Source organism: Pseudophryne corroboree, chromosome 12 (assembly GCF_028390025.1).
Source record: "Pseudophryne corroboree isolate aPseCor3 chromosome 12, aPseCor3.hap2, whole genome shotgun sequence".
NCBI classification, from domain to species: Eukaryota; Metazoa; Chordata; class Amphibia; order Anura; family Myobatrachidae; genus Pseudophryne; species Pseudophryne corroboree.
In genome coordinates, this window is record NC_086455.1 from 6,278,022 (window position 1) to 6,295,153 (window position 17,132).

Here is a 17,132-nt window from a genome sequence, read left to right on the forward strand (position 1 = left end):
AATCTGCAGAATATATCACTATGTACCTGTCAGGGAGTAGATGGGACAGAGCAATGTTCTGCAGATCACTAGAGGGGTCAGTAATGTAATAATCTGCAGGATATATCACTATGTACCTGTCATGGGGTAGATGGGACAGAGCAATGTTCTGCAGATCACTAGAGGGGTCAGTAATGTAATAATCTGCAGGATATACCGCAATGTAGCTGTTGGGGTAGAGGGGACAGAGCAATGTTCTGCAGATCATTAGAGGTCAGTGATGTAATAATCTGCAGGATATATCGCTATGTACCTGTCAGGGGATAAATGGGACAGAGCAATGTTCTGCAGATCACTAGAGGGGTCAGTAATGTAATAATCTGCAGGATATATTGCTATGTACCTGTCGGGATAGATGGGACAGAGCAATGTTCTGCAGATCACTAGAGAGGTCAGGAATGTAATAATCTGCAGGATATATCACGATCTGTCAGTGGGTAGATGGGACAGAGCAATGTTCTGCAGATCACTAGAGAGGTCAGGAATGTAATAATCTGCAGGATATATCGCTATGTAGCTGTCAGGGGGTAGATGGGACAGAGCAATGTTCTGCAGATCACTAGAGAGGTCAGTAGTGTAATGATCTGCAGTATATATCGCTATGTACCTATCGGGGTAGATGGGACAGAGCAATGCTCTGCAGGTCACTAGAGAGGTCAGTAATGTAATAATCTGCAGGATATATCGCTATGTACCTGTCAGTGGGTAGATGGGACAGAGCAATGTTCTGCAGATCACTAGAGAGGTCAGGAATGTAATAATCTGCAGGATATATCGCTATGTAGCTGTCAGGGGGTAGATGGGACAGAGCAATGTTCTGCAGATCACTAGAGAGGTCAGTAGTGTAATGATCTGCAGTATATATCGCTATGTACCTATCGGGGTAGATGGGACAGAGCAATGTACTGCAGATCACTAGAGAGGTCAGTAATGTAATAATCTGCAGGATATATCGCTATGTACCTGTCAGTGGGTAGATGGGACAGAGCAATGTTCTGCAGATCACTAGAGAGGTCAGGAATGTAATAATCTGCAGGATATATCGCTATGTAGCTGTCAGGGGGTAGATGGGACAGAGCAATGTTCTGCAGATCACTAGAGAGGTCAGTAGTGTAATGATCTGCAGTATATATCGCTATGTACCTATCGGGGTAGATGGGACAGAGCAATGCTCTGCAGGTCACTAGAGAGGTCAGTAATGTAATAATCTGCAGGATATATCGCTATGTACCTGTCAGTGGGTAGATGGGACAGAGCAATGTTCTGCAGATCACTAGAGAGGTCAGGAATGTAATAATCTGCAGGATATATCGCTATGTAGCTGTCAGGGGGTAGATGGGACAGAGCAATGTTCTGCGGACCCCTGTAGAAGCCTGTGCAGACAGATGGTGACAGGTTAGTATAATAAGCAGCGGAGCAGTGCAGTATAATATGGTGTATGAGGTTCCGGGTGACACAAGTTTACAGAGGAACATAGTTATATTCTAGGAGTAAACATTACACACCAGACACCAGACACAGCGGTCACCGGCACATGGCGGTCCTACAGTCATACACAGAGAGTAACCACTAGGACTAGGTGAGATATAAGGTAGACATACAATGTAATCTTACCCAGCACACACACAGCAGCAGCAGATCTCCAGCCACACTGACTGCTGCTGGGCACTTCCACCCACATGGTGGGAGGAAGCAGGAGCATAGGGGGTGTGTCTATCCTCCAGCAGCCAATCACAGAGCGTATGCTGCATGAGTGACGTGAGAAGCAGGAAGTGTCTGGGCACAGCAGATTACACTATCATACAGAGGCTGTGCTGACTCCTGAGTAGACTCAGCATACACAGCTTTGGAGGAGACTCTGTGGGAGCCTTCAGCCAGGGTAGGAATGGTCCACAGAGGTACAGGGGAGATCCCTGGTGGGCCCCACTGCCTGAGAGCCCACCTACTCTTCTAATGTCAGGAGTCAGACAGTGCACTCACATTGTTACTCTACTGCAGGGTCACTTACCTGCATGCTGTCAGTCTAGGGAAAGGGGACGCTAGACTGTACACCCACACTGCCAGTAATGCAGGTGCTACCAGCTGAGACCTGTAGTGCTACACACGGAAAGAGAGAGTGACAGTGCACTATATACAAACATTACTGAATAATAATAAAAAAAAGATAATAATAATACAATTTGCAATATGCGGCTTTTAGCATAACAATAGCCAGTGGAGGCATTGATACACAAGGATAGATGCTACCTATGGCATAATGGTCCACCAGGCTGCTAGTTCTTATTGGGCTGTGTGACATGATCACCCAGCAATGTTGGAAGACAAAACGTTATGTGTACTGTACAGAGAGGATGTAATTATATAGGGAAGCATTGAAGGTTATGTGGGTGGGTCTGGAATTTGATAGGCTTGTCTGAAGAGGTGAGTTTTCAGGGAACGTTTAAAGGTTTGGAGACTAGAGGCGAGTCTTATTGTGCGTGGGAGGGCATTCCACAGAGTAGATGAAGCCCGGATAAAGTCCTGTAATTTTGAGTGTGAACAAGTAATACATGTGGATGAGAGACGTAGATCTTGTGCAGAGCGGAGAGGTCGGGTTGGGAGATATTATGAGATGAGTGAGGAGATGTATGTTGGTGCAGTTTGGTAAATGGGCTTGTATGTAAGTAAAAGTATTTTATATTTAACACGGTAAAATACCGGTTACCAATGGAGGGACTGACAGAGCGGATCAGCAGACGATGAACGTCTAGCGAGGAAGATTAGCCTCACAGTTGCAGTCAGAATGGATTGTAGTGGTGAGAGTCTATGTTTGGGAAGACCGGTCAGGAGACTATTACAATAATCAATGTGGGAGATAATGAGAGCGTGGATTAGAGTGTTTGCTGTGTCTTGTGTAAGGTATGGTCGTATTTTGGATGTTTCTTAGATGTATGTAACATGATTTAGAGACAGATTGAATGTGTGAAGCAAAGAACAGTTATGAGTCAAGGATGACACCTAGGCAGCGAGCTTGTGGGGAAGGGTGGATAGTCGCATTGTCAACAGTTATGGAAATATCAGGTTGGTAACTACTCTTGCCTTATTTTATATATATATATATATATATATATATTTTGCAGAGATGCGGCACTCATACAAAATAACAGAAACTCAGAGCCGTGGTCGATTTTGCATCAACGTTTCAATATTTACATATTGTCATCAGGATACAGAATAAAAACACAACATACCTTTTAAGCATGCCCACCCCCAGTGAAATGCTGGCGTCAGGGCCGGGACCGCACACCCTCTCCGCCGCCGCGCTGATTGGTGACGTCATCCTAATTGGACCGTACAACTTAACCTTTCACCATCCAAAATTATGCATTACAGCTACGGGAATTAGAATTGTAACACAAACAATATACAATATATTCAAAAAAGAAAAACAGAATTATTGTAGCTACAGGAAAGACACAGAGAACAGTGGCAGAGTTCATGCTGAGTTAATAATGACACATAGCTGGACTTGCATCTCAGAGTTCTTGCTGGTTCTAGAATAAGGCTATTATTGTCTTAGTATGGTTGTAGCAACGTTATTCATGATGTGTCATTATTAACTCAGAATGAACTATGCAACTGTTCTGTGTCTTTCCTGTAGCTACAATAATTCTGTTTTTCTTTTTTGAATATATTGTATATTGTTTGTGTTACAATTCTAATTCCCGTAGCTGTAATGCATAATTTTGGATGGTGAAAGGTTATTTTTTTTGCACAGGTGTACGGTTCAATTAGGATGATGTCACCAATCAGCGCGGCGGCGGGGAGGGTGTGCGGTCCCGGCCCTGACGCCAGCATTTCACTGGGGGTGGACATGCTTAAAAGGTATGTTGTGTTTTTATTCTGTATCCTGATGACAATATGTAAATATTGAAACGTTGATGCAAAATTGACCACGGCTCTGAGTTTCTGTTATTTGGTATGAGTGCCGCACCTCTGCAAACTATATTTCTTTTCTGTGAGGGCACCGCCGCAGCTACAGCTTGAAGCATGGAGTGCCGGACCTGCGATTCCTATATATATATATATATATATATATATATATATATATATATATATATATATATATATATATATATGTATATATATATATATATATATGTATATATATAAAATAGCCGTCCCTTCATCACTAGTTTACTCTAGCTCTTGTAATAATGGCGGGTAGGTACAGTGCGAGCCTCATGGTTCCTGCCCTGGGCCCACACATGGGAAAATGATATTCCACAGCCTGCAATAATAATTATGGGGGGATGCGCCGCTGTAACACTTCCAACAGTAACACCAGGGGCAGATTTACTAAAGCTTCTACACCAGACCAGTGATGTTATTGCCCTTAGCAACCACATACTAGTTGTCATTTCTGTATTGCTAAGGGCCAGCCCCACCCCCAGGGGTCTCAGCACAGGGTTTGGTGCTGATCTGTGGGACCTTTGTACTGAGGGCAGAGGGCCAGCCTTAGGGCATACAGCTGCTGGGGGCCATGTACAGTGTGGCCCCTCCTGTGCACATGTTTTATAACTGACCCCACTCCAGCTTACATGACACCGGAAGTGACTCTGTTACCCAGCACCAGCTGTCTCCATGACAACTACACACGCCGGAAGTCCGGCCTCGTCCGCCTGACAGCTGATCGGTGACACATCTGCCAATCACGAAGTGTACTGGGCGTGACCTTGGAGGCACGGCGGCCGGTGATTGGAGAAGCACGAGTGTGGGCGGGGCATTGTACCCGGAAGTCTCCGTGCTGGCCATGGCGAGCTGTGTGCGGGACCCCTGCGGGCTCCTCTGCATCCTGCTCACCTACCTGAGCCTGGGCTACGCCGACTACGTCATCCTGCGGCACATCCTGCTGCACACCTTCTCCGGGAGGTGAGGGGTCCCGGGGGGAGGACAGGCAGCAGGTGATAGCTATAGGGGTGTCGGGGGGAGGTACATAGGGAATTGATTGGTAGGTGACAGCTATAGGGAGTACAGGGGAACATAATAGACAGGGGACAACTATAGGGTTGTGGGAAGGGGGTCTAGGGGAGATGACAGGTATAGTAGTGTAGGAATGGGGCGTGGGGGATGAGGACGGGTATAGGGGAGGTATACAGCGGGGAGATGACGGGTATAGGGGAGGTATACAGGGGGAGATGACAGGTATAGGGGAGGTATACAGGAGGGAGATGACAGGTATAGGGGAGGTATACAGGGGGGTGATGACGGGTATAGGGGAGGTATACAGGGGGGAGATGACGGGTATAGGGGAGGTATACAGGGGGGAGATGACGGGTATAGGGGAGGTATACAGGGGGGAGATGACGGGTATAGGGGAGGTATACAGGGGGGTGATGACGGGTATAGGGGAGGTATACAGGGGGGAGATGACGGGTATAGGGGAGGTATACAGGGGGGAGATGACGGGTATAGGGGAGGTATACAGGGGGGAGATGACGGGTATAGGGGAGGTATACAGGGGGGTGATGACGGGTATAGGGGAGGTATACAGGGGGGAGATGACGGGTATAGGGGAGGTATACAGGGGGGAGATGACGGGTATAGGGGAGGTATACAGGGGGGAGATGATAGGTATAGGGGAGGTGGTATACAGGGGGGAGATGACAGGTATAGGGGAGGTATACAGGGGGGTGATGACAGGTATAGGGGAGGTATACAGGGTGAAGATGACGGGTATAGGGGAGGTATACAGGGGGGAGATGATGGGTATAGGGGAGGTATACAGGGGGGAGATGACGGGTATAGGGGAGGTATACAGGGGGGAGATGACGGGTATAGGGGAGGTATACAGGGGGGAGATGACGGGTATAGGGGGGATGATGACGGGTATAGGGGAGATATACGGGGGGGGAGGGTAGATAGGGGTGTGGGTGTATTGTTATACTAATTGTTGCTCTCCTCCTGTGAAGCATCTGGTGCCCCCTCCATGCGGTCGGCTTTAACCTGATCGTGTTCATGCTGTTGGCCTGTCACACCAGGGCCGTGTTCTCTGATCCAGGTGAGCTGTTCCTCCTTTATCCACACAGAGAGGCAGAGGAGACATTTACTGCATTAACTAGGGATAAGGGGCTCATCGGATAGGTTATTTTGCTGTAACCATGGGCTAATTAAGTAATGACATCATCCGCATGCATAGGCCAGTAGAAGTATGCCTTCTTTGTCTCTATGTTGCGAGTAGTCCGTGGCACGTATAGGGTTACAAGACCGCATTGACTCTTTCAGGTATGGTCCCGTTGCCGGAAACCGCCATTGATTTCTCAGACTTGCGCAGCACTCCACGCAAAAGTGACCGGGTAAGTTGGGATGTCGCTAAAACAGGAGAACACGTTATACGTCTGTGTGACAATCACCTGGTCATATGTTTATGCTGAATGGGCAGAGCCATCGTGATGTGGGCGGGGCTATCTTGCACACTGGGGCTCATTCTCAGTCGGATGCAATGTGTTTGTGTGAGCCAGGTTTACTACCGTCACTGGAAGCGAGATCCTGCAAAGATCCATCTGGACGGGGAGACGCACAAATGCGCACACTCACTTCTGCGCACGCCTTGTACGCTAACACTCACTACTTGCATGGGATAAGAGATCCACCAGAATCAGTCCACCGTATTGGGTCTCTGGTCTTGTTGTAGTTTATTTGTAAGCAGCTGGGAGTCTGCGTCTTACATAGCTGCGAGTGGGGCACTGCTTATGTATCCATGTCAGTGAATGAAGGTGGACTTTCATAGAAATATGGCAGCGGCAGCAAGTAACCTGTGAATGATTTTCCCTTGTAAGCACACAGGTGCACTGGCATTACTAGATGTTGACCATGCATTACATGTGCTGGATGGCATGTTATATTTGTTGTGTCTGGTTGCTCAGATGGGCCTTAGACACCAGAAGCGCCTACTTTCCCCGGTGTATCCGCAGCCAAAGCTCCGCCATCTTTTCTAAGGCTGTACAGTGTGAGGTTATGAGCTGTGTAGGAATTGGCTGATCTATGTATATAATGAATGTGTTGATACAAATAGTTACAATGTACGTATGTCTTGGCAGAGTAACGAGGACTGGACAGTGTGTAACCGCTGTGAGACGTACCGCCCCCCGAGAGCGCACCACTGCCGTATCTGCCATCGCTGCATACGTCGCATGGATCATCACTGTCCCTGGTACGGGGCTTGTCTCCTCTTTCTCTCCCGCTCCCTGCATTCACCGCTGCCTAATTGTCTCACGTTTTTTTCTCCTGTAGGATCAATAACTGCGTCGGGGAACTAAATCAAAAATACTTCATCCAGTTCCTCTTCTATACAGGTAAGGGCTCATCAGTCAGCTGTCAGGTGGGGTTCCAGAGGCATGAGAGTAGGGATTCTATAATGGCTGGCGTTAGAAACCACCAAGCAAGAAAACAACCCTTATAAAGGCCGTAGATATAAATTATGCCTATTTTTCCTGATTTCTTAGCCAGAAGGTGGCACTGTTCTTTAACATAAATAAACCATTATCTTGTCAGTGCAAGCAGCACGGCGGCATTAATAGATGGAAGTACGGCATGGTCATACGCTTGGCATTAAAGTCGGCCCTCTGTATTGTTTGGTAGATACTCCATATCCCCTGCAGGTGGCAGTGTCTCCAGTCTCTGTTGTGTGTTACAGGGCTGACCAGCCTGTATGCTATGAGCCTAGTCCTGGCCGCTTGGTTATGGCCAGAGAAGAAGGGGCCGGTGGAGGAGGAAGAGAAGGGGACCACTGCCCACAGCCACGTACAGATGTAAGTAACTACTAGTGCTGCTCCCCCCACACATACATAAACACACACACATATATATACATATACACACACACCCATATACATATACACACACCCATATACATATACACACACCCATATACATATACACACAGCCATATACATATACACACAGACATATACACACAGCCATATACATATACACAGCCATATACATATACACACACAGCCATATACATATACACACACAGCCATATACATATACACACAGCCATATACATATACACACACAGCCATATACATATACACACACAGCCATATACATATACACACACAGCCATATACATCTACACACAGCCATATACATATACACACAGCCATATACATATACACACACAGCCATATACACACACAGCCATATACACACACAGCCATATACACACACAGCCATATACACACACAGCCATATACATATACACACAGCCATATACATATACACACACCCATATACATACAGCCTTATACATATACACACACCCATATACATATACACACACACAGCCATATACATATACACACACAGCCATATACATATACACACACAGCCATATACATATACACACAGCCATATACATATACACACACAGCCATATACATATACACACACAGCCATATACATATACACACACAGCCATATACATCTACACACAGCCATATACATCTACACACAGCCATATACATATACACACACAGCCATATACACACACAGCCATATACACACACAGCCATATACATATACACACACACACAGCCATATACATATACACACAGCCATATACATATACACACACCCATATACATACAGCCTTATACATATACACACACCCATATACATATACACACACACAGACATATACACAGACAGCCATATACATATACACACAGCCATATACATATACACACAGCCATATACATATACACACACAGCCATATACATATACACACACAGCCATATACATATACACACAGCCATATACATATACACACAGCCATATACATATACACACACCCATATACACACCCCCATATACATATACACACACCCATATACATATACACACACCCATATACATATACACATACAGCCATATACACATACAGCCATATACATATACACACACACCCATATACATATACACACACCCATATACATACAGCCTTATACATATACACACACCCATATACATATACACACACCCATATACACACACCCATATACATACAGCCTTATACATATACACACACCCATATACATATACACACCTATATACATATACACACACACACCCATATACATATACACACACCCATATACATATAACAGCCATATACATATACACACACACACCCATATACATATATACATATAAACACACCCATATATACATACACACACACACACCCACATACATATACACACACCCACATACATATACACACACCCATATACATATATACATATACACACACACCCATATACATATACACACACCCATATACATATACACACATACATATACACACCCTGTCCGATTTAAAGGAAAGTACCACCTAACCCGGGTTCCCTCCTGTCCTGGTCTCTCCCCAGCGCTCACTGTATTCTGCTGCTCGTGGAGTCGGTGCTCTTCGGACTCTTCGTCACTGTCATTTTCTATGATCAGGTCTGTGTTCCGCTCTTGTAGGGTCATATGTCTCCCGTTCATCCCACACACATCAGCACGGACGTGGCCCACACAAAGCTTTATAATAATTGATCTTATCAGTGTTGTACTAGCTGCGGGATATTTGTGTGCGCGTTCCTCTATAATACGGTAGGTATTCCCTCCTGGGTCTCACCTTAGGGCTTTCATTCCCAGATTGTGTCCATCATTATGGATGAGACCCCAATCGAGCAGCTGCGGAACAGACTCCTGAAAGAGGCACGCAAAGAGGTCGCTCACACGCGCAAACCAAAGATGGCTCTCCTGCGGGAAGTCTTCGGCAGAGGTAAGACCACGCCCCTGACCTTTTTCCTCCCTCCCCTTCCCCCACCAGTAGTGGTTGCTCCCCATCGCTGGCCGACAGTGGACACACACAGCAAAGTCGACAGAAGAAGCTGCTACCACTGGGCATGTGCAGCAGTTCCGCTCTGTCCCTTACACTGCATGATGTGCCGGCAGTCCTAGTAATCCTATTATATACCATTGCTATTGTCATAATTTGAGCCACTTGCCAAGAGGAGGTTTTCCAGGCAACCAGAATCTCCCCTCCCCCTCCCGCGTCTGCCTATGAGCCTATACAGTCACAGTAGGATCCAGTGACATCACTGAGAGCGCAGCCTATCCAAGCACTAGGAGTAGGACCCAGTGACATCACTGAGAGCGCAGCCTATCCAGGCACTAGGAGTAGGACCCAGTGACATCACTGAGAGCGCAGCCTATCCAGGCACAAGGGAGCAGTGACATCACTGAGAGCGCAGCCTATCAAGTTACTAATAGACAGTGACATCACTGAGAGCGCAGCCGAGCCAGTGGCAACTCTGAGAGTGCAGCCTATCCAGTCACTAGGAGCCAGGTGACATCACTGAGAGTGCAGCCTACCCAGTCACTGGGAGCCAGTGACATCACTGGGAGTGCAGCCTATCCAGTCACTAGGAGGCAGTGACATCACTGAGAGTGCGGCCTATCCAATCACTAGGAGCCAGTGACATCACTGAGAGTGCGGCCTATCCAGTCACTAGGAGCCAGTGACATCACTGAGAATACGGCCTATCCAGTCACTAGGAACCAGTGACATCACTGAGAATACGGCCTATCCAGTCACTAGGAACCAGTGACATCACTAAGCGTGCAGCCTATCCAGTCACTAGGAGCCAGTGACATCACTGAGAGTGCAGCCTATCCAGTCATTAGGAGCCAGTGACATCACTGAGAGTGCAGCCTATCCAGTCACTAGGAGTCAAAGATATACGCATATACTGAGAGGCTGTCATGAATATAGTGTATGTGTATATAGGGGACAGGTACATATTGGCATAACATGAGAGGTAAGGGAATATACTGTACAATCAGGCTGTATCTTGTGTATTCGGCATTGTTAGTTCCGTTTTGTCACTGTGATGTGGATATAAATGTATACAATACAATGCATCATGTAACTGGTGATCCAGTCCAGTATTGCATTCGTACTATCCTGAGCCGTCTGTGACCTCTTCCTCTCCCCATCCAGGTTACATGATTTGCTGGTTCTTCCCATGTAACAGCCCCCCATCCTCTGGGGGTCCTGCGTACAGCTACCTCCCAGACTACGATGTGTAAGAAAGGGGCCTATTCTCTCCTCCACATCATCCCACCAACGCCGGTCCCTCTCTACCTGGAGTACTCACACTGACACCCCAGGCCGCTGCCGCTGGTCAGTATAACCTGATGGTGTTGATAGGGGCTGGTCACCCTGTTCTCCTCGCCTAGGAAGGTTCCTCGGACACATTTTCTCTTTGCACTGACTGACGTCGCACTATGGATACATTGTTACGTGTAAAAAGTCCCATGTTTAGCGTTCACCCATCTTTAATGGCCGTTTGCAGACCCTAAAGAGACTTCTAAGCCCCCACCAGAACTTGCTGTATTATGCTGTGGTATTGCTATCATCCGTTAGTTGGTGACATTGTCCACTGGGGGGCACTAGTCTGAGGAAGGGCTGGAAGCAGCGCTACGTATTGCAGCAGCAGGGTAAATGTGATTGAAGGTGTTTGTGCTCTTACGGTGCACCCATCATCCCACGCCACAGAGGCGGCCATGTTGTGTGCTGTACCAACATCTCTGACAGTGTAGCCTGTCTGCTCGCTATAAATGAGGCTTTACCTGACAGGTGACGTTACTGTGACTATTGCGCCCCTCTGGGTGACAGGGTGCTACCTTTCCGAATGATGGGATTTTCTGGTCTCTGATCAGATATTGTGCTGTGTTGTATTGTTGTCTGTGTGTTATTTATGTTGTGTAATGAGACGGCTCCTCCCAGGGTGATGGGGGCGTGGGACAGGGGGGGGGGGGCCTCATATGAATGGTGGCTCCATCACTATATATATATGTATTGGGTTACTCAAAGTCTGCTGCTAACTCTCTATTGTTGTGTACAGATGAAGTCTGTGTCCGTAATATTGTTATATGGTCTTCATACACCACTTGTAGTGTAATATGTGAGACTATAGTCCTGAGAATGAATGTAAGATCTGTTGACCTACACAACCCTGAAATGTTACAGTTGGTATTTAGACCTTAAAGGTACAGTACGCTGTTCAGTGTAACCCTGAGATTCCGCATGTATAATAAAGTTTAGCAGACTATTACTCCATGACGCTGTGACAAAGCAGACGTCCCTCTCACATCCCCAGGGTAGCGGGCACGTATATGCTGCAATCCCTGTACTGGTATACACATAGACGTTCTCTGTGGTAGCAACTCAGACGTGATATATGGTAAATGTCACTGTACGACTGCTAGATTATTGTTAATAATGCTCAGTGTTTTCTTACAACCTGCAAAGTACAGAACGTAAAGTATTTACAGATCTCTGCAGCCTGTGATATGAAATGGGTTTACTGTATAGCTGAAATCCAAAGGTGCACTTTCCCCAGCCAGCAGCAGGGGGCACTGCTTACACGTTATATACCCCCCCTTTCCACTTCCCAGTCTGCCCGGATTAATTTGCTCTGGCGCTGGCCAGTTACACAGGCAGCCACGTAACGCATCCTTCTCATTTTTACATATCTCTGAATTAGGAAACCTGTGACTGAAAAGTTGCTGTGGAACTACAAGTGCCGGCATGCCCTGGCAGCTAGCAGGTTGCCTCTCTATCTGTGTATTGCGTATGTTTATACGCAGGCGCGCACTATTTTGCTACCCATAATGCTTTGCAGGTAATGGTCCGTCACCCACGGCACTGATGATTGTCCCCTCCTTCTGGGGGTGACCTGTGTGGTAAATGGCTACTGCTACAGACTATTTTGGGGATAAACTAGGGTTGAACGGTGTTACTCTATTGTATTGCTACAGTATTTCCTTCTGGAACGGCTTCTACACCAAAATACCTGTGTTTGGGGGGGGGGGGGGGGGGGTTGTATACATTTTTAATACCACTAAAGTCTGTTAGTCCACTGAAAGGCATCACTACGTGCGTCCGTGTCCGGTAGCTCAGTAAGTGGTACAAAGTGTCTTGCTGTAAAAATATTTATTGCTTTGTGTTTTTATGATGTATAATGTATAATAATGTGCATTTTCTTCTTCTGGTGGTTCTTAAATAAAAGAAATGAACGTGTCCAGATCTTTTGTTCCTCCCCGCACATTAATGTCTCAGCCATCGTAGCTGCGTGTATTGGTCAGATCATAGAGAATCGTAGTGTAATGAAAAAAAAGGAGCTCACAGATGTATCAGAGACTGTCCCAGGAGCTTACAATCTAATTGCATAAAGCTATATAAAAAATTAAATAAATAACTTAAAGTTCAGGAGTAGGGTGAGCTCGATTTGCGGCCTCATGGTGTAATGGAGGGTGATCTCCCAAAGAGCTTGCAATCTAGCGTTGATAATATTACTGCTATGTTCACATGCCCTCTAACCAAAAGGAGCTTACGCTCTACTCTTACGGAATTCTGCTGCAAGCAGTTTACACTGTTGGTATAATAGGACAAAACTAATGGTATGTCAGAAACTCTGACCCCAGGAGCTTACACTCTACTTACAATATGGGTGAGCTGAGAAAATAAATACTTTATCATAATAGAGCAGATTAGAAGGAGAAGTCCTGTTATTATGTGGAGTAATAATGAGTATAATCCGCGGCAGTGTTGCAGCATCTGGCAAGACGTGCTTAGTATTATCCGGGTGACACATCTATGATCCGCCGTCACCCAGGGCTTCGCGTTACAACGAGACAGAAGTGCCAGACGCTGCTGAATGCCGTGTTACCCTGCGCGTTCCCGTCCCCTCTACCACCTCTGCGGTTCCGACGCTACGACCACTTCCGCCTAATGTCGGTGCTCTTCAGCCTTTCCCATGGCGGATGACTGGTAGGTGCTGGGAATGTGGTTTACGGAGTGAAATCCTCAGTGTTTATCTGACTGGTCTGTCTGGGTCCCAGGCTCCTTATTACACAGAGGAGAGTGATTACCAGGAGTACACAGAGCTGTATACACAGCGGTAATAACCCTCCGACGTTACTTCATATGCTCCCCTGTATTCCATGTCCTCATCCCGCCGGCCACAGACCAGCGGAGTTGTATGTATAGGTCCCCAGTTGTGGGTGACTGACACGTTATATAATAGTGGTGATAAAGGGCCCCAACAGGACAGGCAGATGATTATTATGGGCGTAGCTGATGTGTGTGTGGATGGCAGCAGACATAATTGAAAACAGGACAAATGGAAAGCTTTGACAAAATGCAGACGTGAAAACAAAGGGTAGGGAGGATCCTGCACACTACAGAGCTTACACTCTAATGGGAAGAGGCACATCCGTAACGAGTGCGGCTGAGAGTGGATGCTGTGATATGAGTGAAGGTGTACCAGGGTAGGTGGGAACAGTACCAGGTGTGAATAATACAGGTAGGTGTGAGGATATACCAGCGCGAGCAGGGGAGGTGTGAGGGTGTACCGGTGCGAGCAGGGCAGGTGTGAGGGTGTACCGGCGCGAGCAGGGGAGGTGTGAGGGTGTACCAGCGCGAGCAGGGGAGGTGTGAGGGTGTACCAGCGCGAGCAGGGGAGGTGTGAGGGTGTACCATAGCAAGCAGTACAGGTGTGAGTAGGGGTGGTGTGAGCAGTACCAGGTGTGAGTAGGTGAGGGTGTACAGGTGTGAGCAATACAGGTGTGAGTAGTGGAGGTGTGAGGGTGTACTGGTGTGAGCAGTACAGGTGTGAGTAGGGGACGTGCGAGCAGTACCAGGTGTGAGTAGTGGATGCTGTGCTGTGATATGAGTGAAGGTGTACCAGTATAGGTGTGAGTAGGGTAGGTGTGAACAGTACCAGGTTTGAGTAATACAGGTAGGTGTGAGGGTGTACTTGCGCTAGCAGGGGAGGTGTTTAGGTGTACCGGCGAGAGCAGGGGAGGTGTGAGGGTGTACCGGTGCGAGCAGGGGAGGTGTGAGGGTGTACCATAGCAAGCAGTACAGGTGTGAGTAGGGGTGGTGTGAGCAGTACCAGGTGTGAGTAGGTGAGGGTGTACAGGTGTGAGCAATACAGGTGTGAGTAGTGGAGGTGTGAGGGTGTACTGGTGTGAGCAGTACAGGTGTGAGTAGGGGAGATGTGAGGGTGTACAGGTGCGAGTAGTACAGGTGTGAGTAGGGGAGGTGTGAGGGTGTACTGGTGTGAGCAGTACAGGTGTGAGTAGGGGAGGTGTGAGGGTGTACAGGTGCGAGTAGTACAGGTGTGAGTAGGGGAGGTGTGAGGGTGTACTGGTGTGAGCAATACAGGTGTGAGTAGTGGAGGTGTGAGGGTGTACTGGTGTGAGCAGTACAGGTGTGAGTAGGGGACGTGCGAGCAGTACCAGGTGTGAGTAGTGGATGCTGTGCTGTGATATGAGTGAAGGTGTACCAGTATAGGTGTGAGTAGGGTAGGTGTGAACAGTACCAGGTTTGAGTAATACAGGTAGGTGTGAGGGTGTACTTGCGCTAGCAGGGGAGGTGTTTAGGTGTACCGGCGAGAGCAGGGGAGGTGTGAGGGTGTACCATCGCAAGCAATACAGTTGTGAGTAGGGGAGGTGGGAGAAGTACAGGTGGGTGTAGCGGAGGTGTGAGGGTACAGTACAGGTGTGAGTAGGGGACGTGCGAGCAGTACCAGGTGTGAGTAGGGGAGATGTGAGGGTGTACAGGTGCGAGTAGTACAGGTGTGAGTAGTGGAGGTGTGAGGGTGTACAGGTGCGAGTAGTACAGGTGTGAGTAGGGGAGGTGTGAGGGTGTACAGGTGCGAGTAGTACAGGTGTGAGTAGTGGAGGTGTGAGGGTGTACTGGTGTGAGCAGTACAGGTGTGAGTAGGGGACGTGCGAGCAGTACCAGGTGTGAGTAGTGGATGCTGTGCTGTGATATGAGTGAAGGTGTACCAGTATAGGTGTGAGTAGGGTAGGTGTGAACAGTACCAGGTTTGAGTAATACAGGTAGGTGTGAGGGTGTACTTGCGCTAGCAGGGGAGGTGTTTAGGTGTACCGGCGAGAGCAGGGGAGGTGTGAGGGTGTACCGGTGCGAGCAGGGGAGGTGTGAGGGTGTACCATAGCAAGCAGTACAGGTGTGAGTAGGGGTGGTGTGAGCAGTACCAGGTGTGAGTAGGTGAGGGTGTACAGGTGTGAGCAATACAGGTGTGAGTAGTGGAGGTGTGAGGGTGTACTGGTGTGAGCAGTACAGGTGTGAGTAGGGGAGATGTGAGGGTGTACAGGTGCGAGTAGTACAGGTGTGAGTAGTACAGGTGTGAGTAGGGGAGGTGTGAGGGTGTACTGGTGTGAGCAGTACCAGGTGTGAGTAGGGGAGGTGTGAGGGTGTACTGGTGTGAGCAGTACAGGTGTGAGTAGGGGACGTGCGAGCAGTACCAGGTGTGAGTAGTGGATGCTGTGCTGTGATATGAGTGAAGGTGTACCAGTATAGGTGTGAGTAGGGTAGGTGTGAACAGTACCAGGTTTGAGTAATACAGGTAGGTGTGAGGGTGTACTTGCGCTAGCAGGGGAGGTGTTTAGGTGTACCGGCGAGAGCAGGGGAGGTGTGAGGGTGTACCGGTGCGAGCAGGGGAGGTGTGAGGGTGTACCATAGCAAGCAGTACAGGTGTGAGTAGGGGTGGTGTGAGCAGTACCAGGTGTGAGTAGGTGAGGGTGTACAGGTGTGAGCAATACAGGTGTGAGTAGTGGAGGTGTGAGGGTGTACTGGTGTGAGCAGTACAGGTGTGAGTAGGGGACGTGCGAGCAGTACCAGGTGTGAGTAGTGGATGCTGTGCTGTGATATGAGTGAAGGTGTACCAGTATAGGTGTGAGTAGGGTAGGTGTGAACAGTACCAGGTTTGAGTAATACAGGTAGGTGTGAGGGTGTACTTGCGCTAGCAGGGGAGGTGTTTAGGTGTACCGGCGAGAGCAGGGGAGGTGTGAGGGTGTACCGGTGCGAGCAGGGGAGGTGTGAGGGTGTACCATAGCAAGCAGTACAGGTGTGAGTAGGGGTGGTGTGAGCAGTACCAGGTGTGAGTAGGTGAGGGTGTACAGGTGTGAGCAATACAGGTGTGAGTAGTGGAGGTGTGAGGGTGTACTGGTGTGAGCAGTACAG

General features: G+C 48.0%; 2 protein-coding genes across 9 annotated transcripts in view; one reads left to right on the plus strand and one right to left on the minus strand.

Annotated features, from left to right (window-relative positions):
• The window catches only part of PPOX (protoporphyrinogen oxidase), a 28,350-nt gene extending 23,638 nt beyond the window's left edge, over nt 1-4,712 (minus strand). For 3 of the 7 annotated variants that reach the window (XM_063946811.1, XM_063946810.1, XM_063946805.1), the window contains exon 1: nt 1,654-1,756. Coding sequence is in view for 2 of the 7 variants with exons in the window: in XM_063946810.1 (XP_063802880.1) it covers nt 1,654-1,741 (88 nt within the window). In the remaining 5 variants the exon portion in view is untranslated. Of the gene's footprint in view, nt 1-734; nt 759-1,640; nt 1,757-2,047; nt 2,137-4,604 lie in introns of those variants that run through there. The other 4 variants (XM_063946806.1, XM_063946807.1, XM_063946809.1 and 1 more) reach the window with 4 other exon arrangements.
• A 35-nt stretch (nt 4,713-4,747) lies between these two features.
• On the plus strand, nt 4,748-12,955 carry LOC134980124 (palmitoyltransferase ZDHHC3-like). Of its 2 annotated transcripts, XM_063946812.1 has the most exons (9): nt 4,761-4,950; nt 5,991-6,079; nt 6,304-6,374; nt 7,119-7,231; nt 7,312-7,373; nt 7,715-7,829; nt 9,457-9,529; nt 9,725-9,854; nt 11,076-12,955. In XM_063946812.1, exons 1-9 carry the CDS (start codon nt 4,832-4,834, stop codon nt 11,162-11,164), a joined length of 861 nt encoding a protein of 286 aa, XP_063802882.1. In that variant the 5' UTR covers nt 4,761-4,831; the 3' UTR covers nt 11,165-12,955. The 2 variants fall into 2 exon arrangements, with proteins under 2 accessions (XP_063802883.1, XP_063802882.1); XM_063946813.1 differs by lacking the exon at nt 11,076-12,955 and having other exon boundaries at nt 4,748-4,950; nt 7,660-7,829; nt 9,725-9,810.
• Nucleotides 12,956-17,132: the final 4,177 nt, after the last annotated feature.

Bases quoted from the DNA above. Each gene is read 5' to 3' on its own strand.
- LOC134980124 (XM_063946812.1), top strand. From the start codon at position 4,832: ATGGCGAGCTGTGTGCGGGACCCCTGCGGGCTCCTCTGCATCCTGCTC. The intron at 6,080-6,303 runs GTGAGCTGTTCC...TGACTCTTTCAG, and splicing joins GGCCGTGTTCTCTGATCCAG to GTATGGTCCCGTTGCCGGAA. The intron at 7,374-7,714 runs GTAAGGGCTCAT...TGTGTGTTACAG, and splicing joins CCAGTTCCTCTTCTATACAG to GGCTGACCAGCCTGTATGCT.